We start from the raw sequence: 25,328 nt of genomic DNA, 5'->3' as shown, positions 1-25,328 counted from the left end.
CACCGCCTCGGCCAGAAGTCACTACAAGGTGAACTTTAAATAAAAAAGGACAGAGGTAATTTGTTGTGAAAAAACACATTACACATTTTTTTTTTTTTGACAGAGACGCAGCGAGAGAGGGAACAAGCAGGGGGAGTGGGAGAGGGAGAAGCAGGCCTCCCGCCGAGCAGGGAGCCTGATGCGGGGCTCGATCCCAGGACCCTGGGACCATGACCTGAGCCGAAGGCAGACGCTTAACCAACTGAGCCATCCAGGTGCCCCTACACAATGTTTTGATAAGTCTTTTATTTCTATTTCTGACAGTTTTTGCCATCCTTCCCCGCGGTCGCCTTCAGGGGCGAGGTTTGCCACATCCCGTCCCTCCCCAGGCGTTTAACTCCCAAATAAAGCAGGTACAATAAGCGGCTGCCTTGTACTCGGCACCGGTTCCTCACGCTGGAGCCAAAGAGGAATTCTTCCAAGCCAGCCGTTGAAGCGCCTGGTGCCGGTCAGAGAAAAGCAGCTGGGACGGGTTGTGTTCCCCGTCGCACCCAGCAGGTGGTGCTGTCGGCCCAGGAAAACGGCGCATTCCCCGGAAAAGCGCCCAGAAGAGGCCTGGGCAGGTGTCCAGCCCCACCGAGGCCCGGGCTCCCGTCGGGGCGCTCAGGGGTGAGGCTCACGGGCGATGGACATGCCCAGCGAGGATGGGGCCCGGCTCCCCCCGTGGGAAGCGGTCAGATGCTCCCAAACAGCTACCGCACAGTTGGGAGTCCAGGTTTGGGGTGGAGATGCTGGCAGTTGGTTCCATGGTAGTGGCAGGTGGATCCGCGAGGAGCCACGGGGACGGCGTTTCCACCCCTCCTTGAATTTAATTTGCCATGTGACGCAGAGCAGGTCCCTGCCCGCACCCAGGAGTCAGCTGCCCCGCTGCAAAATGAAGGGGCTACACGAAGTGACCTTGGGGGGGGACGTCCAGGGCTAACATCCGTGAGGCTCATTATCCAAGGACGCCGTCAGTTTTCATGGTCATCCTCCTGGGAACAGCCCCAGGGAAGGAAGGGAAGCAAGCCGGGCACAGCGGACACAGGGGGGCCTGGAAAGGGAGCTGATGGACCCCTGGATACTTGGTCCAAGTGCTTAGACCACCACCAAACTATCGCCAGTCCAGAGTTATGCTCGCCAAGTAACCGATACCCCAAAGCAATCTTATTTCATGGAGAGTAAGGATTCCCTACAAGTGACAAGACGGTGTGAGCACATTAAGGCCCAGCTGAGGGTCATTGGGCTCGTGACCCGTGGATACTTAATTATCTCGGGACTACTCCTTCGGGCTAAGTAGCTGTTCATCATACTGCTTATGGGGCAAACACCAAGCACACGGGAACCACGACACTAAAGACAGGACCCCAGAGCAGACTCAGCACAGGAACCCCTAGCCGGGGGCCATGTCCTGGCCACGGATGCCAGCAGGAGCCTGAGGGGCCCTGGAGGAAGACTGACCTTCAGTGCGTCCCCACTCCCGACTTCTTACGGAAATCCTGTGGAGTCCCAGGCTGTCCCAGGCCCACGAGCACAGGCTGCACGGTGTTTGCGGGCTCACTATCGCCCCTAACGTCCAAGGGGGACGTGGGCTCCGCACGGTGAGCTCTCCCCAGGGTGCCTCTGATGGCAGTTTAATCATTGTCCTTAATGTTAAACTGAACAGTAATAAGAATCTGGGACCCGCCCCCGTGAGGAACACAGAGTATTTGTAGGTTATGAGCAGGAAGACCTGTTTCTCAAACATTCACCAATTTCCTCGCCAGGTCCTCCCTCCTGTGTGTCAGGAAGAGCTGCTCGGACTAACCTGGTCTCTCTGTCACCAGCTATGCTCCATGTTCCAGGGCAGGTGCATCTACGTGCGGTTCTGCTGGGAGGGAAGGCTTCCCATCTCCCGGGGGGCTGGGAGGGACCGGCCACCTGGGCAGGGGACGCGGCCTGCCACTTGGTCACTTCGTGCAGAAAACTAGGGTCATGGCAATCAGTGCTCTGTGGGGATCTCAGCTCCCTGACGCCACTAAGGCCAGGGACCCTCAGAAGGGAGACCCGTGTTGGGGGGAGCTGGGGGTGAGCTGCAGCTGCCCAGAGCGGGCCTGGCTCTAAGGGATTTTGCCACAGTCCCCTTGGGGGCAACAACAATCCCAAGAGCCATCCTCCTTCCCCTGCTGCCGCCTGCAGGGAGGGCCCGTGGGAGGTGACGCAGCCGGGAGGGGACGCAGGCGCCGAGCATTCATGGCTCAGAGGTCACTGAGACGTGGGACGCCGAAAAGCAGGTTGGCCGGCAGGAAACGGCGCGGAAGGAAGAGAAGGGGCAGGCCGACACCAGGGAAGACGGACGCGAGTGCAGAGCAGTGTCCCCATTTGTCGGGCGGGACGGAGAGGCTCGTAAGCATGTAGATGGGTGTGGAGGCAGCCCCAGGAGGCGTGGGTCAGGCGGTTCACACAGAGCGCCAGACGGCGGTGAGGGTGCGATTTATTCGCCTGTGCTGGATCGGAACTAGAGCACATGCTAGATTGGCCTCGACTTGAAAACAGCCTCAGCGGTGATTTTGGAAACAGGAACTGTTGTTAAGCCCTGAACGCTGGGCCAGTGCGTCCTGATCGGCGTCCACCCCGTCACCGTCCCGTGAAAGCGAATGCGAAGGACACGTGACTCTTGCTTGGGGAGCAGCACACACTTTATTCCGGATGGAAATGCCGGGATCGGTGTTTCCAGAGTGAACATCTCCCCCCTCGTTGTGCAGGGAGTTCCGGTCCCGAGACCGACCGTCCGCTCCCAGGAATCAGCCCACAGCTGCACCTGCTCACGCCCGGCCTCCAAGCACACCACTGTGGTTCCTACTGGCAGAGAAGGATTTGGGATCCACAGGCTGGGTCCTGTGGGAGAGAAGTGACTCTGAGCACGCGGACAGACGGGACACCCGCCGGGGCCCCTGGGTCTCAGTCGGCTACTCAGGTGCCCGGGGACACGTGGATCTCAGGGTGGCTGGAAGGGGCCTCGCGTGTGCATTCCGACAGGGGTTCCCGCGTGGGTGCGAACGCGGATCCTGGGTTCCCACGTGGGTGCGAACGCAGATCCTGCTGTGGTGGGACACCTCGGGGGACAGGGCCAGCCAGCTCTGCGCGTCCCGGTGACCGCCTACGTCTCGGATGGGCGCGGGCACGCACTGACTTTAGTGCCCCATCTCGGTGGTCATGCAGACAAAGTAAAAGTAGTAACACGCAAGTCTAGACTGGTTGTCTCCACACTACTTGTGATGATTCCATTTTTTTTAAAAAGTGCATTCTAGAAGTGAACACTTTCAGCCTCTGGCTGTCTTCTTCGGCCGAGACTTGGGGTAACACTGAGGCGAATGCCTGCCCTCGGCTGTCAGTTTTGAAACCGGTTTGTACCAACGGCAAGCACTGTCATGATCTCGCTCTGGCTTACTCGTTCTGATTTGTCTACACTTTTTAAAAGGTAGGTTAAAATTTTCACAGATCATCCTCTTGTATAAACCCAGTTTGCACGAGCAGTAAACACACAGCAGGCCCGTGCACAGCGGGACAGGACCGGCGGGGGGTCGCCACACGGGGGACAGGACCAGGGTCTCCGTGATGGCCTCCTGGTCTGAATGGGACTGTGACGTGTGGCAACCCTGCGTTCACCCAGGCGTGCACCCACCTGCCCTGCGCCCGGAGTGGGGGCACCAGGCTGCCGCACACTCGTGTCCCGGCGTGCTCCACGGCCCGGCTGGCAGGTCCCTCTTCCATCTGTCTCTGCGATGGGCAGTGAGGCTTTACGGCCCGTGAGCGTCCTGTGGACAAGCACACATCTGGTTAGGGTGGTCACGACTCAGGAGAACCCCCCAGAGCCCATCACACACAATGTCATGTTGCCACTGTGATTGGAGGGGGGCCGGAACGCCGTGCCTCCCTGATCCATCAGGCGAGGAGCCCGGGGCCGCGGTTACCGCGAAGAGAAGAGAGCGTTAAGGTGCAGCGTGGCCTGCACTGTTCTGCGGAGCCGGTCCAGCACCAGGAACCCCCGCCCCAGGCCGCGAACGCCCTGCCCAGAGACCGCCCCTAGCCCCAGTCCTGCCAAACTCATCTGATCCACTTCTGATTCCTGCAGAAATGCATTCGGAAAATCACAATCCCAGGAGAGAGACTGAACTGTGGGCAGGCTCCCCACTCCCTTTTTCTCTGTTGTTTTCCAGGCTCACTGCAGACACTTTGCATCTGGACGTAGGTTTCCTGATCCACGAACATCTCAGAAGCACGTGCTCCTGTCCTGCTGGGGCCGGTCCTGGTTGCATCTCCTCCTCGTCAGACCCTCACAATGCTGGGGGTCCCCAGGGTGTGAATAGCACCCTCCCGGACGACCAGCAGGCCCAGGGGAGTCACAGGGAAATTAGGGAATGTCACGGGAGGAATGGACGTGGACAGGATGCACTGGGACCCACGGGCACAGAGAACACCGCACGCAGTGGGGACGATCCAGCAGTATGTGTCTATGTGGAGAAGAAGACAGACCTCGGGTAAGCCAGGTAACTGCAGCCGGCGGAGCGGCAGAAAGGACCAGCCAGAGCTGCAGAAGGAAGCACGGGGAGACCAGAGCAGAGACGTCTCGGGCGCGGTTCAACCTCCCGCCTCACCCCCACCTCCGCCCCTGCCCGTGGCCATGAGCGGGTGACACCGAGCTCTTCTGGGGGTCAGTGGCCCATGGGAGTGGGAGTGGGCACGTCCGCCACTGATCCAGGACAGCGGCGCCGGGCACGTGGCCACTATCCTCCCAGAAGCACAACAGGCTGGAGGTGCTTTGGATGAAGCCACGCGGCCCCGCGGCAAAGGGCTGGGTGGGAAGCAGGTGCCCAGGTGCCAGGGCGTTTGTGGGCCGTGGACGCGGAGTCGCCGGTGTGGACACAGCAGGGAGGGTGACCCGGGTGAGCACCCACTAATGGGCTGTCCCGTGAGAGCCACCGCAGAGGGCAGTTCCTCGGGTCGGCCCACAAGGGGCAAAGCCCCCTCCGACGGCACCCTGTGCCCTCCCAATCCCAGAGGACAAACCCCCCTTTCCAAGCTTCCCTCTCTCCCCAGGAGGACCAAACACCAGGAAGTTTCAAGCTCTCAACCAAAGCAGTTTCAAAGACAAGAGGAAAGGCCTTTTGTTGTGGGGAGGGGAGCAGATCCCAGGGTCAGGGCTCGTGGAGAGGGCACTTCTGGGCGTGGCGGCAGGGCTGCGCTCTCCGGGGGCTTAGGTGCTGTCTGTCTGGTCCCCACAGAGGCCGCGGGCCCCCAGCCCTTTGCGAGTCAATACCTGCCTGTTCATGCGGCTCTGAGCGTCTCTGCGGCCCAACGGTCTGCTCGCCACGTCCTGACCAGCAAACAAAGCGGTGCTTGGTGGCGTGTATTAAGGCTCCAGAGTCAAGAATCCAGTGCGGTGGACACTTTCCTCCCAAATTTCCTGGAAATGTATCATTTGACGGATGGCTGTCAATCTTAAATCTGTTTTCCTTGTGTGGCGTCTGGACGCACTTTTGCATAACGATAAGGGGACCGATGTCTAATGGAGACATTTACAACCACGTGAATACTAAGTCGTGGTACCATCAGTTCTTCACGGTGTGGACATTCAGTCCACGGGATCGCAGCCACCAGCCCGTCCGGGGGTGTGTGCCCACGGCCTGTCTCGTTTCTACCGCTTTGTTCATTTGGTGACCGGCTATGGGTTTTAATTACTGCCAATGTCTAAGCTTCTAAGACCAGGTGATCCTTAGGACTATTTCCTGCCACCAGCCCCACCTAAAACCAGAGACGCTGTTTAAACGTTAGTTGACATAATCTCTCCAACAGGTCAGCAGTGGTGCCTTGAAGAGGATGTAGGTGATGACCGGTCAGTGTTCATCAGAATGACAGCCTGACAGTTTCGGCCCTGATGGCTCTGATGGGGACAGCCCAAACGGTGACGGTCTTCACGGTGACGGCCTGACAGTGACGGCCCTGACGGTGACGGTACTCACGGTGACAGCCCTGACGGTGATGGTCCTCACGGTGACAGTCTTCACAGTGACGGTCCCGATGGTGACGGTCCTCACGGTAACGGCCCTGACGGTGATGGTCCTCATGGTGGTGGTCTTCATGGTGACGGCCCTGACAGTGATGGCCCTGATGGTGATGGTCCTGGCAGTGACAGTTCTCACGGTGACGGCCCTGAAGGTGACGGCCCTGATGGTGACGGTCCTCACAGTGACGGTCTTCACGGTGACGGTCCTCACAGTGATGGTCCTGATGGTGACGGTACTCACGGTGACGGTCCTGATGGTGATGGCCCTGACGTTGATGGTCCTCATGGTGAGTCTTCATGGTGACGGTCCTCATGGTGATGGCCCTGATGGTGACAGTCCTGATGGTCACGGTCCTCACGGTGACGGTCCTCATGGTGACGGTCCTGACAGTGACAGCCCTGACAGTGATGGCCCTGATGGTGATGGTCCTCATGGTGACAGTCCTGACGGTGATGGCCCTGACGGTGATGGTCCTCACGGTGACGGTCCTCATGGTGACGGTCCTCATGGTGACGGCCCTGATGGTGACGGTCCTGACGGTGACAGCCCTGACAGTGACGGCCCTGATGGTGACGGTCCTCATGGTGACGGTCCTGACGGTGACGGTCCTGATGGTGACGGTCCTGATGGTGTGATCACACTTGGTGCCAAAGCAAACTGGGAGGAGGTGGGGGGGTGCGGTGCCCACGGCCAGGACCCCAGACCTGGGCAGAACTTGGGTCTCAGAAGCTACTCCAGCTGTTACCAGCGTGCGCGAGCAACACATTCTGCAAACAGACACCCCAGCACTGCTGTATTGGGTTCCTGGGGCTTCAGTAACACCGGGCCACGGCCCCATGGGCTTGGCCATGGAAATCTGTTCTCTCCCCCTTCTGCAGTGTGGACGTGTGGGGTCATAATGGCGGGACAGCTGGCTCCTTCTGAGGCCATGAGGAGCTCAGCTTCTGGGGGTTTGCTGGTGACCCTGCAGACGCATTCCCCAATCTCTGCCCTGATCTTCACCGGCCTTCACTCTGTGTGCGTCCCTGACCCTATTCCCCCTTCCTATGAGGACAGCAGACCTGTTAGATTGGGGACACCTACTCCAACACGACCCCATCTCAACTCATTACATCCCCAATGACACTGCTTCCAAATATGGTCACATGCCAAGGTACCAGAGATCAGGTCTTCAACATTGAATTTGGGGAGTGCATTTCAGCCAGTAACAAAGACCTCACATGATCGATAGCAGAGTTTAACGACATAATGGCTAGATTCACCTAGCCAGTGAGACCCACAGCTGCTGGGGGTTTGCATTAGCTGGTAAGCTGAAGGAATTCCTCACTGTGTCATCTGAACAGTGGCATCCATTAGCCCTGCCAGAAGTTACGAACCTGCTAGAAAGTGTGTCATTTAAATACATTTACCAGACAGATGGTAAAGTCACGTGTCAGGTAAAGACGTGGAGGCAGAGGGGGTCTTGGGGTTTAAAGGAGATGGGTGCTGGCAGGCAGAGCAGAGCCATCATGGGTCCTGGGGCGTTACCCCCCAGGTGCTCGGATCAGAGCCAGGCTGCGGCTGGCAGTGGAACGTGACGGTGACCTCCTGGTGGTGACCCCCGACCACTCGGGCTCTGGGGTTGGCTCGCAGCAGCGCCACTGTGGCAGAGGGGCGGGGGGACGGGACCACGGGAGGCGGCCGGGGAGCAGGCGCGGCAGTGGGCAAGGGCACCGCGGCAGACGCTCCGCGGGGCAGCCCAGACGTCTCACGGCAGACGCTCCGCGGCGGGGTGGGGGTGGGGCCCGGCCAGACGGGACCAGCCATGGCTTCTTCTAGTTTATGCCCACGAGAAAGTTCAGCTAGACTCTGAGCTTGATTCCTCAGAGCCGCTGGTCAGGAAGGGGCAGCAGGGGTGCAGACCCGTTTCCCACAGAGACACTCAGATCCCCCTCTGAAGGCCCCACCGCGCGGCCATTTTTAACATAAAAGTCCAACTTTCAAGTTCCCAATTTCCAGGAGTCTGCCCCGTGGGGGGGGGTACAGCTGAAGAATTGGTTTTTATCCAGGGATGACCTTTATTCTCCGACAAATCTGTGTGAGACTCTCTGCTCCTAACGAGAGCATCTCATGCAACCAGGTGACGTTGCCAAGCATCCCCATCCCAGAATCTCCCTCCACAGGCACCTGACACCCCGAGGTGTGCGGGTCACTGTTCCACCTTCATTACTTAAAGCATAATAAAGAACCAGAAGTCTAAGGCTTTGTACAAAATAGCTCTGGGGCTGGAGGGGTTCGGGGCGCTGAGCATCTACACTGGCCTCAAACAGACCAGCCTTGCCCACGGGGGAGGAAACGGCCTCATGCCAGCTTCAGTGGGAGGACTTACCACCGGCAAACCGCCGTCCAGGTGAGGCCTGCCAGGCCGCCGACCAACAGGGCGCCCAACACGATGGAGACCAGGGAAGCCTTCGGGAGCCTCCCGGAGTCTGGGGAGAAGGAGCGGGTTAGCGAGCCCACCTGCCGAGGGCTGCAGCCAGTGTGCCCCGTGAGCCCAGCCCACCCTGGTCCTGAGGGGCTCACCTCCACTTGCGACTGCCCAAAGCTGCCATTTCAACAGATGGGCTCTCCTGAACGTGAGGTGTGGGGAGAGCTGGTGGAGGGCACAGGGGTGCCTGCCCTTTCTCAGGCCACAGGCCCTCCCTCGAGGGCTGGCCAGGAGAGATGAGCGAGCCCCATGCAGAGGGGCTGGGGACCTGGCCTGCCTCCACTGGGCTCAGAGAGGGGCCAAACGAGCAGGTGGTTGGAGGCGCAATTGAGCTCGCGCCCTTGGCAGCCCTGCTTTTTGCAGAAGTGGGTAGAGGGTAAACTTTGGGGCACTGTCCGGGCGGTGGTCAGAGCCCTGTGGGGAAGCCGTGGGGGGCCAAACACAGCGGGTGTCCCAGCTATAGGCTCGACTGGAAGAAATGAGCAGGGTTGGCAGCTACAGACCAGAAGCGGCCATGGACGGGGAAGGAGGCTGCCGGGAGTGGCCTGGACATGCCGGGTCTCAGGGAGGGGACTGGGGAAGCGTCTGAGCCACACCCAGAAAGTGGGGGTAGAATAGGAGGCTTCTCCAGCCCTATCCTGTTCCGGGTCCCACCACCTGCCGAGGACGTGCCTGCCGGGCAAGGGGGGCTTTGGGATCCCCATGCATCGCCGGCTGTTCTGTGTGGGTGCAAGTCCCGTACCCGCACACGCACCCGCTCCAAAGCTGCCAGCTCCCTGCTGGCCAAGTCGAAATACAGGAGGTCGGGACATCCACTTTCAAATAAATGTAAAATACTGTCTGCCGGCACAGGGGAGGCCCCGCGGTGAGCACGGCCCGCCCAGGCATCGTCCAGAGTGCGGGCACTGATTTTTCCAAGACGATAACGAGCGGGCTCCACAGACAAGCCCACCGCCCTCTGTGGCCTGTCACGGCATCGAGCTAGCTCCCAGGCGGCAGGTGTGCACTGCTCAGAGAGCTGCCCCTGGCCTCGGAGGGCAGACAGAGTGGGAGCGGGGACCCCTCGGCGGATTACACAGCACCCCAGCCGGCTCAGCCTGCGCCCGTCTGGTGCCTGGAACGACTCTCCCCTGGCTCCGCCCCACCTGCCAGATGCCCACCTGCATGGCTGTATGGAGGTGGGTCTAAAGAGGTAACTGGGGTCAAACGAGGTCATGAGGCTGGGCCCCCATCCCAGTGACTGGTGTCCTGTGAGAAAGGACGACCCGGTGAGGACACGGGAGAGAGGCCTCGCGACGAACAGCCCTGCCCACGCCTGGACCTCAGACTGCAGCCCCAGGACTGGGACAGCACACCTGCCGTGTGGTCCAGCCGGGCTGTTACAGCAGCCGAGCAAGAGAACGCACAGCTGTGGTCCCAAGACTCAAAACCAAACCAAACCGGAGCCAGCTGAGCCCTGATTCGTCTCCGGACACGGTTCCCAGGGCCTTCCTGGCTGCCGTGGGGTCTCCTTTATCCTCACCCGATGGGGGAAGCCCACACGCGTGTTTGACCGAGAACAGCTGTGCAAAAACACACCTACACGAGCTTGCACAGTGGTGCAGCTTTCCCGGAATTACCTGGAGGCTCATAAACTCAGCCTGTGGTACGTCGTGGACGCCAGTGGTCGTCGACGCGGGGAGCGGGGAGCAGGGCGATGGGGACGCGAGCTGACAACGGCTCCAGCAGACGACTGCGCCCCGACCCACCCAGGACGGGGTGACCACGTGCAAGGACCCAAATAAGAGTCACTATTTCTCAACACGTGCACCCTCAGGGCACACTCGGCACGAAATCCCACTTTTCTGGGGCCAGCGTCATTCAGAGAGGCGGGGACGGGGTCTGGAGCAAACATCCCTGCGGAGGGCGTGGAGGGGGCGCCCTTCACTTGCTGGAGCAGACGTTACAGAAGCACAGAGTCTTCCCGGGGAGACTCGGGACTGCTGACCCGGGCCCTCGGCTCAGCCTGCAGGCTCCGGATCCGCTCTCCCAGGCCTGGAACTGCCCTGACCCCCTTCCTGTGCGTGTGTGCGGCATGGGCACCAGACTGCCTCGCTGGGCGGCCTTCGGACGGCCATTTTAGATATTTTCCTGAAAACCCTGAATGCAAGAGCTGCTGCTTTCTAGTTTTTTGTGACCAAAAGTGGTCTAGCTGCAGATACATGGAGAATAATGTTCAAACAGAGAACTGTGAGTAAAGCTAGAGGCTTCCCCAGGAGGAGGCACCGTGGAGAGGGGCAGAGGGAAAGCATGTGAGGAGGACACGGGGTGCAGCCCACGGCCAGGGGCACACGCGGTAGGCCACCAACAATCACCTGATGGTGCGGCCCCGTCACTTGCGTCCACGCGTGACGGCGGCGGGACACACGTGGCCCTGTCACTCTCACCCACGCATGACGGTGGCGGGACACACGTGGCCCCGTCACTCTCGTCCATGCACGACGGCGGCGGGACACACATGGCCCCGTCACTCTCACCCACGCATGACGGTGGGACACACATGTTCACGGGCGCAGTGCAGCCGGGAGGACGACCCTGCCGCCATCCGTAGGGCATACCGCCCGCTCAGGACGCGGAGGAGTGCACTCACCTACACATGTCCTTCCGTCCTCCCCCAGCACGTAGGGATCCGTGCACTCACACCTGAAGCTGCCCTTGGTGTTCCTGCACCGGGCCGACGGATGGCAGGGAGGGTGTGTCACATCTTCACACTCGTTGATATCTGCACAGACCACACGGAGGTCAGGCAATGTCCCCGTCCTCCCCGTCCCCCGCTCCGGCCCTCACCCCGGAGGCACCTGCACTCTCTCCGAACCGTGGGCAAGAGAATCCGAGAACCCCCAGTACCCTGTCAGCCGTGCCCCCTTGTGCCAGGCCTCTCCCTGAGCACCCGCTTTCTCCTTGCCAGGGGGTGTCCTCTGAGGTCAGCCCGACAGTCGGCCACTTTGTGACCACGCCGCACGGCGTGACCATGACGCTGTGCAGGAGACCCCGCCCACACTGATGCTGATCGGTCCCTCCCGGGCTGATGGCTCGCTTCCATTCAAACTTTGTGCCAAGTGCTCGTGCCTGAGCATGAGGTGAGCCAGCATGGCCGGGGTGTGCCGTGCGGTCACTGGGAGCTCACGGCACGCTGGGCAGCTGTGCCTCATCAGACGTGGGGTCAGATGGGGGTGGAGGATCTGGCACCTTCCACACCGAGTGGCACCTGGCCTGGTGGGGGACGGGAGCGTGGGGGCTGGGGGTGGCCAGGGCAGGGCTGGGTCTGTGCGTCCGCTCGGACTGTTTTCCCACCAGACGGCTCACCCTCAGAGAGCTTGCGAGACCCCACGACCCTTGGCCCTGACCACGGGGGGAGCACTGGCTTCCCAGCCCTGAGTCGGAGCCTGCACTCCCAGGCCCGGCGAGCTGGTGTGTTTGGGCGGGCCACCGTCACTGAGGAAGGGGTTCCGCCCTCACGTCTTCTTCTGCCGGAAACCTGGAACCCTTGCCGGATTCCCAAGGCCTGTTTCCACCTGACCTGCTGTGTCCATTTTTCTTCAAGTAACGTTTCTTTTCTGGCCAATTCCAGGAAACACAGGTGGTCTTAGTGTCAACAGACAACGTATGTTACAGATCCCTGAGCACGTGCTGAATAAATAAGACCATCACACCCTGTCAGGCCGTCCTGTGTTTGGGGAATGACGTGAACACCAGCTCGGCCTTTACCGCTAGCCGAGCCAGGCTCTGCCCCTTTGCCTTCATCCCGGACCCTGTGCCACCAACACTCCTGGGTGACATGGGGACAGGGCGCACGGGGACTTGCCTGGTGGAGGCTGGACCCCTGCCTAGGCCGGCGTCTGGCCACAGAGTGACGCTCGCCTCCCAGGACGCAGGTGGGGAACTTGGAGCCTGACCAGAGCTGAGGACAAACGTAAGCCGTGGGTGTTGTCCACGGGGCAAGTGCACGTGGGGCTGCAGGGCGGGGTTGCTCCTGACGCGGAGGCCGAGGGTGAGGGCTGTGCCCCAAGACAGACTTCTCCCACATGTAAATGGGCATAATTATGTACCTTCAAGGAGCCGGCGTCAGGACTGCAGCGTGCTTTTTGGGGACACGCTTCGCCCAAGTCAGTGACCCCATACTTTCTGGTCTCCCTGCCCGGGGAAGCTGCAGGGCAGGTGGGACAGACCCACACGGGTCTCAGGCCCGCTGAGTCCCCAGATTCCCGGGTCGATGCGCGTGAGGCCAGGCTCACCTACCCGCCCAGCATTGTTTCCCGTCCCCTGAGCACAGGGTGCTGGCCGGGGCCTCACTGTTGGTGGACACAGGAGCATGGCTTTGTTCATCTATCACACACCCTCTTGGCTACGAGGGGCAAAGGGCCACAGACACCCCACTTTTTGTCCACTTTGAATTTCCGACTTCAAAGCCCTCAAAAGAGACTCATTACAGTTAATTGGGCAGATTTCTCTCTCCATCCCTTTCTTGTGGGTGGGTAAGCAGATGAGTAGGGTTTGAGTGAAGAGAAGAGTGTGCATCTCATCGGATCTGCGCGTTCATCCTGCCGTGAGCCCGGCTTTCCTGCCCGCAGCCATGGCCGTGTGCACCGAGGACCCGCGGAGGCTCTTAGTTTCGCCACATGAAACTGCACTGTTCACGAGTCTGTTCCCCCTTGTGATTCTCGATCTAGAAACTCCTGGCGTGGGCACAGATCAGGTGGGAAACGTTTGTGTATGTTAATAGTACATTTATACCATCCACTGCTCCTCATTGGTTTCTGGACTTTGTTTAAAGATATTCTATCTTAATTATTATGCATTAGGACAAAACACAGCATTGTGTAAGTAAAGAGTCAATACCCTCTCCTTCCTCATTCCGTCTCACTGTGCCGAGTTTGAAACCAAGATGAACGAGCCGTCGTCTTCAGGGAGACATTTACAAATATTTTACAAATAAACAGCCTCCATTGTTTTTTAAAAAGTCTCAGCAGGTTCCTGTTACGCCCATCACTGTGCGTTTTTACTCAGTGATGTTTCATGGACAGCACCGCACGTCAGTGGACATACTGCTGATGTTTTCAGCATGGGTTCACGGTGTGGATGCACCGAAATCCAAGCCAGCCGCTCCTGACGCACGGTGTTCATGATGCTGGCTCCGTGCCCCGTGCTTCCGCTGTGCATTTGACTCAGGAACTGAGAAGCCGTGAGGGGAACCGATGACCATCCCCAGTTCACATTTGCAGACGCGGAGTCACAGAGGCTGTGGGTTTGGGAGGCAGACCGAGGAGCCACTGAGGTGGCCAGCCCAGGCGCGTGGGGCGCGGACCAGGTCAGGGCCAGTGGGGAGCAGGGTCCAGTTAGAGCAGGTTACCAGCCTTCCCAGACCCGCCCTGCCCAGCCGGGGTCTCGGTAACCGTGCAGGTCCCGACTCAGGGATGCTGGGAGCCCTGGAGCGGCTGCCTCTGCTGCCACAACACCTGGGCCGTGCCCCCAGCAGCCCTCCAGGTTCACCCCGTCACCCCCAGGAGCACCCGTCAGGCTCAGAACCGAGCCGAGGCTCACGGCTAGCGGTCAGTACGAGCCGGGCACAGCTGGGCGTGCACTGCCCACTTCAGGGGGAGAGGAATTGTTGGTTGAGGGATTACGGAAGAAGAAAGGCATGATGGGTGGGCTGGGAAGGGACGTCAAGAATAGAGATTGGGGGTCACGAATACCGAAAACAGCCAGAATCAACACATCACATGTCCAGGCATTTAGGTGAAAGGGTGTGAGGCACACAGCAGTGCGTTCCCGTAAGGCGAACTTTCTGGAAGGCGAATCCCTGACGGAGCTCTCTGGGAGGTCTCCCTGCCCTCGATCACGCCCTGGTGAGGCACGGGGTATCCGCCAGCCCAGCCGCTCACGGCCTGCTTGTGCAAATCTGGGTGCAAAGGTTCCCAGTGCGGTCATGAGTTTGGCACCAAAGTCCCCGGCCCCGGCAGGCTCTGACCTGGCTGTTTCTGTGCCATGGGCTGTCCCTCAGGGGCACTCCCTGGACCTGGTTCTGCAGCCGGCGACCTGGCTCTCCGTGAGACCCTGCCGTGAGCCTGGCAGGTGCATGGGACTGCGGCGTCATGGGTCCGGGTGCCCATGGTCTCGCTCAGTCTTCCTATAGGATTTAGAGCCAGAAGCCGGAGCACTGCTGCCCTCCCAGGACAGGGCAGTCCTGACATCCAAAACTGAATCGGGGATTTTTGTTACTGAGGAAAACATTGACCATCTGAACCATTTTTAACTGTGCACTTTGGAGGCATTCATGTGCAACTATCACGACCACCCGTCCCCAGAGTTTTCATCATCTTACACGAGTTCTCCTCTCTCTTCCCTGTGCCGAGCTGCACGCAGCTCCACGCAGCTCCACGCCCGACACCAGGCTCCTGTCACAGCTGGCCGTGGCTGCGGTCCGTGGGCCCGCGAGTCCGCTGTGCGTGCTTCCAGCTGCCAGCATCGCTTCCCCGGCCACCACCTCGTGCCCGCCGACAGGGTCGCGAATTCAGGTGTGGGTCGTTTCTGAAGGAGTCACCAGGAATCCCCGGCCTCGGGGTCCGATGCACAGAGGGCCCCCGGGGACGTCCCTGCTGCCCGCTTCTCTGCAGGAGCGACTTGGGGACCCAGGCCCGTCACCTGAGCTCTGCACCCTGCCCCCGACACTGTTCCAAGCAGCCGAGCGCGAGGTGGCTCGGGGCACCGGGGGCAGACCCCGGAGGCTCCCACCTGCACTCGCGTTCTGGCTGCAAGTCCGCACCCAGGCGCACGGGGCCCAGCGCACACAGGGTGAGGACGCGGCCGGGTGACAAGTCTGTTGTGGGCTGTTTGGAGTGGAAGCGTTTCTCTTTGGTTTCATCTGAGGAACTGGCTCTAGAAGCTCCTCCTGTAAGTCACTAACGTGCCCCCTTCCCTGCCTGCGTCACCGTGACGGTCTCGATGTTTCGTTATCTAGAAAGGGGCCCGCTGGGGCACGTGCCAGCCCAGGCGGGAACGCCATATTCGGTGCCAACGCGATGCCGGGGAAGATGATGCCAGCCAGGCGTGCCTTTCTGTGAACGACACTTATCCTTACTTCCTGTTTGAAAACTGCAGATTTGGGGGTAAAGTCGGTGAAGCCTGTGCTTGGAGCACTGACCTCTGCAGACGGGGGGCTGGGGGTCCGCGCCGCGGGGGGAGCAGGCCACCTGCTCCTGGCCTTGCAGCTGGAACCCGTGGCGGCAGGAGAACACGAGCACGCGCCGCCCAGACTCGCCGCAGAGCGCGAAGCCCCCGTTGTCCACGCCGTCCGGGAGGCTGCACGCGTCACCTGCGCCGGGACAGAAGACAGACGCCGCTCACTGCCCGGCCCGCCCGCGTGGGCCCCACGTCCCACGGTTCCGTCCAGGCCGCGCACGACGGGGGGCAGCGGCGATTAGGAACGAGCCCCACGCGCCTCAGGTCGCTGCTCTGAGCCAACCCCTCCAGGCCGTGTCCCCACCCAACACGCCGCTCCTGCTCACCACGCCCAGGGCTGGCGGTCACCACGGCGCCACGCGCCTTCCTGCTGCCTGGGGCCCTCTCTGGGCGCCTCTCCTGCACTCCTGCCTGGGGGCCCCCTCAGGCGCCTCAGCTCCCCCATCTCCTCACCTCCCTCACCCTCTCACCTCCCCATCCCCTCACCTCCCTCACCTCACCACTCCCTCACCCTCTCACCTCCCCCATCCCCTCACCTCCCTCACCTCACCACTCCCTCACCCTCTCACCTCCCCCATCCCCTCATCTCCCTCACCTCCCCCATCCCCTCCTCTCCCTCACCTCACCACCCCCTCATCCTCTCACCTCCCCCTCCCCCCTAACCTCACCACCTCCTCAACCCCTCACCTCCCCATGCCCTCATCTCCCTCACCTGACCACTCGCTTACCCTCTCACCTCCCCTATCCCCTCACCTCCCTAACCTTCTCACCTCACCTCCTCACCTCCCTCACTTCACCTCCATCTCCTCACTCCCTCACCTCCCCACCTCCATCACGCCCTCACCTCCCCCACTCCCTCACCCTCTCACCTCCTCACCCCTTCACCTCCCTCACCCCCTCCCCTCTCCCAACCTCTCAACCCCTCACCTCCTTGCCCCCTCATCTCTCCCAACTCCTCAACCCCTCACCTCTTCAGCTCCCCCATCTCCTCACCTCCCTCACCTTCTCACCTCATCTCACCTCCCTCACTTCCCCCATCCTCCCTTCATCTCCCTCACCTACCCCATCTCCTCACCCTCTAACCTCCTCACCCCTTCACCTTTCCCAACCCCTCAACCCCTTACCTCTTCAGCTCCCCCATCTCTCCCACCTCCTCACCTCCCCACCCCCTCATCCCCTTACCTCCTCACACCCTCACATCCTCATCCCCTCACCTCCTCATCTCTTCACCTCCCTCACCCCCTCAACCCCTCACTTCCTCTCCTCTCACCTCCCCACCTCCCTCACTTCCCTCATCTCCCCCACTTTCTTGCCTTGCCGAATTCCCACCTCCCAGCTGGAGCCGCCTCTACCACAGCTTAGTGGGGCACACGGCTTCTTGACACGGGGTGCATCTCTGTGGACATGCCACAGAGGCCCAGTGGACGCCTTGTGCCCCAAGCCCCATGCGCTCATCCACCCACCTGCCCACTCCCACTCGGGGGTCACGTGCACAGCTCAGACTCGGGGTGCTCACCTCCCCCTTTGGCACACGACATTCTTGAAAACAATCCACATGCCACAACATAATTTAAAATGGGCTTCACGTCACCTTGAGGAAGGGCCTCCCTCCACATGTCCAGGTTCAGACCCGGAATGTTCTCGCATGACTCAAAGTCCCGTGGGAATCTCCCGATTTGGAAGGCGTCAGTGGGCACGCTGGGGAGGCCCGTGTTGTCACAGATGACCCGGGACAGGGAATGCCTCGCCAGCTCGCGCCGTTGGGCCTCGGTGAACACCCCGCTGCTCTCCCACCAGAACCTGCAGAGGAGGAGAGAGCCGAGCATGCTGCAGGGGGGCCCGCGACTGAGGGTGCCTCCCATCAGGGCAGACGGGTGTCCTGTGCGGTCATCTGCGTCGCGTGTTCCCAGACTCCTCACTCTTGACAAACTGGGCCCGGGATTAGGGGCTGGCTTGGCTGACTCCCTCAGGGACCTTCAAGGGGCGGGGGCCCAGGCCGAGCCGACAGAGGGGCAGCAAACCCACCCCGTGCTCGGATGCCGTCCTGGGCCTGCGTCTCACGCCTTGGTCAGCGCCCACCTGCCCAAATCGGCAGCCGTGTGAGAGGACACCCAAAGGTGGGTTTCTGGGTGTCAGAACACCTGTGCTCTCCACATGATGTCCGCTCACACGTGAGACCGGGTCCTTCGGACGCATCAACAGCAGCTCTCGGTTCTAGTGCTCAGCGTGCTCATGCTGCCTATGCTGCGTTTCTGTGATGACCCGGGTTCACGGCCCCACAGAGACGGCCGGGCTGCGTGAGTGCCCACGACACAGCTGTGCTGGGACCTGTGCAGAATGGGGGCCACAGAAGAGCCCGGCGGCAGTACCCACCGGTCCCCGTCCCTCAGGGCCTTCATCTGTTTCCCAACGAGGCACGCGAACAGCGGACCCGTGCGGGCCTGGGGGAGGAAGGGCTCGGCCAGGCCGCCCAGCCAGACGTCGATGTTGTCGGGGTGCCCGTACAGGTCCATTATCCGGCCGGCGATGCTTGCGTTGGCCATGGCGGTGCGCAGGTCGGCCCGCGTCTCCAGTCTGGGCAGGCCGCAGAACTCCCTCCACGCGTTGTAGCCTGCAGGGACGGGGGTTGCGGGTGTTCTTGCCCTCCATCCACGTGCCCGCCCCACCTGCCTCACCAGAGCTGGGCTCCACCCGGATCTGCAGTTGCAGCAAGCAGGGTTGACCAGAGAGCTGAACTACAGGGGCCCCAGGAGGAAAGGCCACGGTGGGCAGGGTGTCAGGGCCAGCCTCAGGGAGGGGTGGGGAGGGTTGGGACAGGTGAGGGCGATAGGGTTGGAGTGGGCACAGCAAGTGGGAGTGGGGAGCTGGGGGCCGGCCCGAGAAGAGGGTCCCCATCCACAGAGTGGCCAGGGGATGGGACCGCTGGTGAGTGACCACCCTGGAGGCAGCTGAGGATGTGTGCTGGCCCCAGGGGAGGTGAGAGGGAGGGGCGGGCAGGACAGCGGCCCTCTGACTTCCCAAAAAGCGCCAGGCCAGACCACCTCCCTCTCCCTGTTTGGGGACTGCTTCCGCCCCACTGGGAGGCCCTGGGCACCCTGTGGGCCTCTGTCCTCAAAGCAACACTGAATGGGCTCCCGGTGGAGGAACCAGAGCGCTGCAAGTTGGCCGGAGACTGGAGACACTGCTTCCAATAGAACAGCTCTGAGGTGGCTGCCGCCACGGCTCAGGCAGGAGGGGAGCCCAGGGAGGAGCTGGGGGCGGGCAAACCTGGCAGGCCGTGGTCCCGGCCGCGCTGCAGGTTGATGGACGCCAGGTCCAGCCTGCCCGAGCTCCCCAGCACGAACAGCCTCTCCGTCAGCTCCTCGTTCATCAGCTGGTCCTGCACCTGCAGCTTGGCTGGTCTCGCGAGAAGGCCCCTCACCAGGGGGTCCAAACCACCTGGAAAACATCATGGAAGAGGCGAGGTCATCTCCTGAGTCCTGGAGAAACAGTAATAATACCTCACATAGCAAACTCTGCTTGTTCTTAACAAGGTCACGAATTCAAGGTCACGAGTTCACTTTAAGCGATCCTGAGAATTTCCAAGTACTGCTTGGGTTCTGCCATGTGGATCCCCAGGGACTGACCAGCAGGTGCAGGGGCAGGCCTCACGTCTGAAGGGGACCCAGAGAAGGAGCCCAGCAGTCCTGAAGTTTTCGTGTTGTTTCCCGTGGCAGAAGGTGGCTGAACAGAGGTGGGTCAATCGGGGCACCTGCTCCCCTCACCTCCAAGTGCCAGCCCTCTCCACAGGACCCCTTATGGAAAAGCCCACCTCTGGGCTCCCTCCCACCCCGATCGCATGGGTCCTTTATCACGCCTGCCTAGCCTCCTGGAGCTCCAAAGCACAACCCAGAAAGTGCACGCGCTCTGGCCTGTGGGGGGTAGCCTGGGTGCCATCGATGTACGGGGTCCTGGTGACCTGGCTGACCCTGGCCTCTCTCCCTCACGCTCCGCACACATTCACGTGGGAGCAAAGATCGCGTGTGGTGACTGCTTCCCCTCCCCTCCCCCTGCTGCGTCCACTGGGTGCCAGACACCCTTTGCAACAGGCCAGAAGCTTCTAGAAGGAGGGCGTTGGGAGGACAAGGGGTACAAACAACCCTTCCCAGGCCCTGTTGTGCAGACGTTCATGCTCCTGTGCTCTGTGGGGGGGGACGAGGCAGGAGCAGGCTGCATGTTTAATGGGGAAGACGCTGTTATTTACACTGAACAGGTGCACATGGGTCTCTACTTCAGTAGCTCTGAAATAATAGGTCAGAGGTACTTGCACCTGGGGTGGTTGCCCTGAGAGCTCTGAAGAACGTCAGAAACCCTAGGGGAGATGTCTGGATGAGCAGGTTAGCCTTTAAAAGGCTTTGAATGCATCTATTTCCCCTATAAACACTGATATTATGTAGCCCTGCATGATGCAAGGTGAAAGCAGGCCCTTGCTGTGGGGTGGTGGGCACTTTCGGGGAGCCGGCGTGAGGGAGGCCAACCTCCAGCAGGAGGGGAAGCGCACCTTCCTTGAGGAGCCTCCAGGGGCTGAAGAAGGCGTCCTGCAGCCGCAGAGGGGGAAGGCCGGGGTGCTCCTGGAAGCGGGCGTCCAGCCGCCTCACCAGCGGGTGCACCGTGGCATGGCCGAAGCGGAAGGCGGCCGTGGAAAACACATTGGACACGGTGGGGTCCACAGCCGGGTCATAGCCCTCATAGGGGCCCACGTGCTGCTGGAAGGCCTCGGGGCCCAGGACTTTGGGAACATAGTCCCGCATGGTAATGATCTACGGAGAGAGGAAGACAGGAGAGCTTCTGAGCAGGGGCTACCGGCAGCAGGGCCCACGGTGCCAGACTTGGGCCACACCCAGCATCAGGGAAGGACTTCCTCCTGAGCATGCCCTGGGAGGCAGAGTTGTCCCGGGAGGAACATGCCGTCCAGGTAAGGGAACAGGTGAACAGGTGAATGGATCCAAAGAGCATCCTCACAGCTCTTACACTTACGGAGCTGGGGGGCATGTCAGTGACACCCCCAAACACCCCTCAGGGCAGGGCAGGCCACGTAAAGCTTGGGGGTGCACCACGCAGAGACTGGCTGCCACACTGCACTCCTCCCCCAACCTCTTCGCCCCCTTCACCGTGGGCACTCCATCAACGCTGAGCTCAGAAGAGAAGTCAGAGATCTAGGTGTCTCAAGGAACCTGAGAAGCAGAGGCTCAGGATTCAGACCCGTGAGCTCAAATCCCACCTCCTACTTCTTAGCTATGCGAGTCTGGGGGGTGGGGTGCTGGGTGGCCTCTCTGACCTGGCTTCCTTTTCTGGAAAAGCCTTTTTCATGGAGTTTTTGTGAGAGTAGGAAACATGCATGGCTTTCTGTGTTGGGTCTGTTGTGTGGTCTCCACATGGCAGATACATTTGTTGCCCAGAGTGGGTCAGTGCGTGTTGGAGGACCCCCTCCCCAGGAGCTGTAAGGAAATGACACACCGCCTGAAGTTTACTTGTGATCTGAATGGCTCTGGCAGATTAAAAGTTATGCTGGGACCCCTGTGTTATTCCTTCTTTTCCCCCTGAGTTGTGTCTGTCAGCTTGTAAGTTCTTTGTAATGGAAACACGAAGAAAAGGCGCTGGCAGGGGTCTCCACAGGAGCCAAAACCATGCGTGTGTTTTGTAAATGAGGCCTCGTTCTATTTTGGTCTCCGCCTGGAAGATGCACCGCGTTATCTAAAGGGACAGGACAGACCTGGCCCTCGAGCCTCGGCAGGTGCCTTTTGTGATCCCGGGACCACGCCGTCTGCTGACTGGACCGGGTCTCTCTCCGCTCGTCCTGCCCTGCACTAAGGCCTCAAAGTGAGTTCTCAGAAGGGTGTTTATTTGTTTGTTCTGGTACTCAGGAGTTCTGCGAGCCGGCTGCAGGCACCTTCGTGGGACGGTGGTGGGGCTGTGGCGGCGGGGAAGCTCAGGTCTGAGGCCCAAGCGGGCATGGCCGTGGGCAGCACAGGTCTACGACTGTGGATTCACTGCGGGGGAGCACCCTCCCCTCCGCAGAGCATCAGCCCCGGTCTCTGATTCCAGCGCCCGTGCTGTGAGGAGCCCCGTCAGCGGTCACAAGGCGGCCATAGTCCGGTGGTTTCTGTTTGGTGCGTGCTCCCCAGAGGATCAGGTATAAGGGCTCTGCTTGTAGAGTTCACAGTAATTCTCTTTGCTGTAAAAATCAGTGTCAAATTCTTTCAGTATTTAAAAAGATTTTGGTCAATAAATGGCATCCAATGAGGTATAAGCCAATGGGAAAGACCGTCCCAGAACACGAAGGTCTTCGGTTGTAGCTCACCAGTTCAGCAGACAAGCTGTTCACGTTCTCCGACTGTTGGCAGAAACAGCCACCATCTGCGTCCGTATGATAGGTCCCTTCCAAACAAGATGTGGTTTCTGACTGCACGATCTGTACCTTGCAGGAGTGCGGCGGGAGTGGCAGGTGCTGGCAGGCAGCCGCCCACTGGCCGAAGGTGCCGCAGTGCGTGCTTTCACCTCTGGGGCCTGGAATGCCGAATGGAGGCTGGTCCAGGGCTCCTCGCCAGATGGGTCATCCCTGAGCCGGTTCAGCGACGAGTGAGGAGCACCCGGGTCACTGACCAGCACGCAGAGTAGTGACGACTTAGCCGTGCACAGCGTGGCCCTCGGCCCAGGTTGGTGCCACAGCTTGTCCTCGGGCTGCTCCACACAGGAGGTCGGTGTGGCTCTTGCTGCCCCACTTCTGCTTCTTGTCCCCACAGCACAAGGGAAACGGCCTTCCTCTTCCCCGCCAGGGACACTAGACAGCTTTAAATTGCAGTGGAAAAGATTCTAATGACGTCTGCTTCCCTTTCTCTGAAGTTAGACTTGGGTCCCAGTGGGCACAGGGCGCATTGTCCCGACGTGCAGAGGCACGAGCGGGGAGGGAGAGCCCGGGGACACGCCTGCACAGGGCTGTCTGTCCTGGGGCAGAGGGGACCCTGGAACGAGCTGCAGAAGAAGTCGGGGCAAAGGCCTCAGTGGGGAGCAGCGCGGGGCTCTGGCGGACAGGGCGGGGCTCTGGCGGACAGGGCGGGGCTGGCGGACAGGGCGGAGCTCTGGCGGACAGGGCGGGGCTGGCGGACAGGGCGGAGCTCTGGCGGACAGGGCGGGGCTCTGGCGGACAGGGCGGGGCTCTGGCGGACAGGGCGGGGCTCTGGCGGACAGGGCGGGGCTGGCGAGAGGCTGTGCAGGTGCAGGACGCAGTCGGGGCGCCGCTGCTTCGGGGGCGGGGGCGGGGGCCAAGGCCGGCCACGCGTCCCTGGGCCTAGCTGCTCAGATCTGGGCGGCAGCCATGGGGCTGGGCGTGCTCTCTCTCTTCTGATTTGCAGACATTCTTCTTAACGACATATTGCTTTTCAGGAGGGGAGAGATCCAGACCACGGAAGCAGCAAAGAGGGACAGCCTTGCGAGAACCCGCGGGACGCAGGCCTCATCTCGGGAAGGGTTTTATCAACGCAAACGCAACCTCTTGTTATTTTAGGGTTTCCGAGGTATTTGCCAAAAACACCGAAGAGAAGCTATTGACTGAGAAAAACACACTAGGGAATCTGAAAGTGAACGGTGAAGCCGAGAAATGTGGACATGTCGGGGCATGACGCTGGGAGCTGGGCTTCCCGCACGCACTCCCGAGCGCCCACTTTGTGCACAGCCCGGTCCAGCGGCGGACAGCGCGTGCCCACGGAGCTCGTGTTCGGGAAGGGGCACGGGCACACACAACCAAGCACGCCGCTGTCGGGGACACAGCCGGGAGGACTCCCCGCGGCAGAGGCGGGGGCAAGACACCCCAGCGGGAGCCCGGGAACCACTCCCCTGAGCCTGACTTGGACACCACTTTGTTCAAGGTCAGATCATGTCCGACAAGCTATTTGAAACAGTGACAGGTTTCCAGGTCGCACTGTACGCTGTCCTCCAGATCTGCCTAAACCCCGCTCACAGATCCTATATGGCTCCCACTTTTATGTCACTAACTATGCGTGTTCTCATAATTCACAGGTGACCTTGTCCAGACCGAGCTGCATGTGTAACGGAAGCCTCGGGCCCTCGGCTTACGGGCCAGGATCCCACTTTCTACTCTGAGCCCCGCACCCACACGCCCCCTGCGCCCCCACGAGCACGCGGGGCGCCGCAGGACCTTGCGCACCTGGTGCAGGGCGCCCACCACTTTGCGCGCCTCCTGGTAGGTGGTGTCGGCGCTCCAGTGCGCGTTGAGAGCCTTGAGCGCGGACGCCAGGCGGTTGTGCTCGCGCAGCCACAGCGTGTGCATGGCTGTCAGACCGGGGACCTCGCTGGCACGGCCGTCCCCCGCCAGGAAGCAGGGCGCTCCGGCCGTCCCACGAGGGCCGGGCTCAGGCGCACAGGCCGTGGGCGTGGGCGGCCGCGTGAAGGGCAGGTAGGCGCGGCCCGTGTCCCAGTAGCGCGTGTTGACCCGGAGCAGCCCCTCGGTGCTGGTCCAGTTGCGCAGCTGCTTCTCCGAGGCCGGGGAGCTGCCGTACACCGTGGACGCGTCCAGGAACGAGGTCAGCCCGTTCATCTGCTGTCGCGGGTTGGCCGAGGTCAGGTTGCCAAAGAAGGTGCCTTGGATCCCGGAGCCACAGGCGGCAGAGGAGCGGTAAAACGGCAAACAGGCGCCACCTGCAGTCCCCGAGGCGTTGCTGGGCAGCTGCGGGAGAGGGCACATGGGGTCACCCAGCCTCTGCGGACACCGGAAGCTCAGGCTGGCCGCGGCCCTGGGCCGCCGGGCAGCGCTCTCTGCGGGTCCACTCCTGCCTGTTGCCCTCAGTTCCAGCCTGCCACGGGCTCCTGCTGGGGTCAGCGTGCCGAGAGGGGTCCCCCGCCCCCACCAGGGTCAGCGTGCCGAGAGGGGGACCCCCCGCCCCCACCCCCGCCGGGGTCAGTGTGCCGAGAGGGGTCCCCCGCCCCCACTGGGGTCAGCGTGCCGAGAGAGGGACCCCCGCCCCCGCCCCCGCCGGGGTCAGCGTGCCGAGAGGGGGGCCCCCCGCCCACGCCAGGGTCAGCGTGCCGAGAGGGGACTGGAGTTAAGGTAGCTGTGATCAATGCAGCCCCTATGCTGTGCTCTTGTACCCCTTCTCCCAATTTTTCCCTTTGGTGTATTTTGTTTAGATGCCCGGCCTGCTGGGGCCTCCTCTGCAGATGCCCAAAGCGTCCTAACTGCTGGTTTTCTTATCTGGCCCGCCCACCAGAAAGCCCTTCCAGGTCGGGTCCCCCTTCCAGCCACACAGCACAGCCTGGAACAGCCTGGACAGAGTGGCTGCTTGGCGAAGGTGCAGGGGGCAGGTGCCGGTGAGGAGGCGACCCCGACTGTCTGCTCTTGGGTAGGAAGTGCCCCCGCCAGCCTCCAAGATGTTTTCTACAGAGAAGCGATGAACACCCCCACCTGTGTGGTGTCTTTCCTCACTGGTAAGAGGGGAAGGAGAACGGTATTTATGGAGACCAATTTGGCAATATCCGTGGCGATCGTCCTGTGCACCGCCCTCTGGCGCTGCCGTGTGGTGCCC

The 25,328-nt window shown here is 61.2% G+C and overlaps 1 protein-coding gene across 1 annotated transcript in view; it reads right to left on the bottom strand.

Annotated features, from left to right (window-relative positions):
* Window positions 1–308: 308 nt before the first annotated feature.
* Window positions 309–25,328, bottom strand: part of TPO (thyroid peroxidase) — a 40,621-nt gene continuing 15,601 nt past the window's right edge. Inside the window, exons 6-14 of the mRNA XM_036081591.2 lie at window positions 20,291–20,549; window positions 19,018–19,188; window positions 18,124–18,361; window positions 17,342–17,550; window positions 15,713–15,883; window positions 11,162–11,293; window positions 8,434–8,533; window positions 3,683–3,815; window positions 309–2,895 (exon numbers count right to left, since the gene is read on the bottom strand). Coding sequence (XP_035937484.1) covers window positions 2,857–2,895; window positions 3,683–3,815; window positions 8,434–8,533; window positions 11,162–11,293; window positions 15,713–15,883; window positions 17,342–17,550; window positions 18,124–18,361; window positions 19,018–19,188; window positions 20,291–20,549 — 1,452 coding nt within the window. The 3' untranslated portion in view covers window positions 309–2,856. The remainder of the gene's footprint in view (window positions 2,896–3,682; window positions 3,816–8,433; window positions 8,534–11,161; window positions 11,294–15,712; window positions 15,884–17,341; window positions 17,551–18,123; window positions 18,362–19,017; window positions 19,189–20,290; window positions 20,550–25,328) is intronic.

Source organism: Halichoerus grypus, chromosome 10 (genome assembly GCF_964656455.1).
Source record: "Halichoerus grypus chromosome 10, mHalGry1.hap1.1, whole genome shotgun sequence".
Lineage (NCBI taxonomy): Eukaryota > Metazoa > Chordata > Mammalia > Carnivora > Phocidae > Halichoerus > Halichoerus grypus.
The sequence above is the reverse complement of the archived record's forward strand: the minus strand, read 5'-3'. Positions and strand labels throughout refer to the sequence as shown.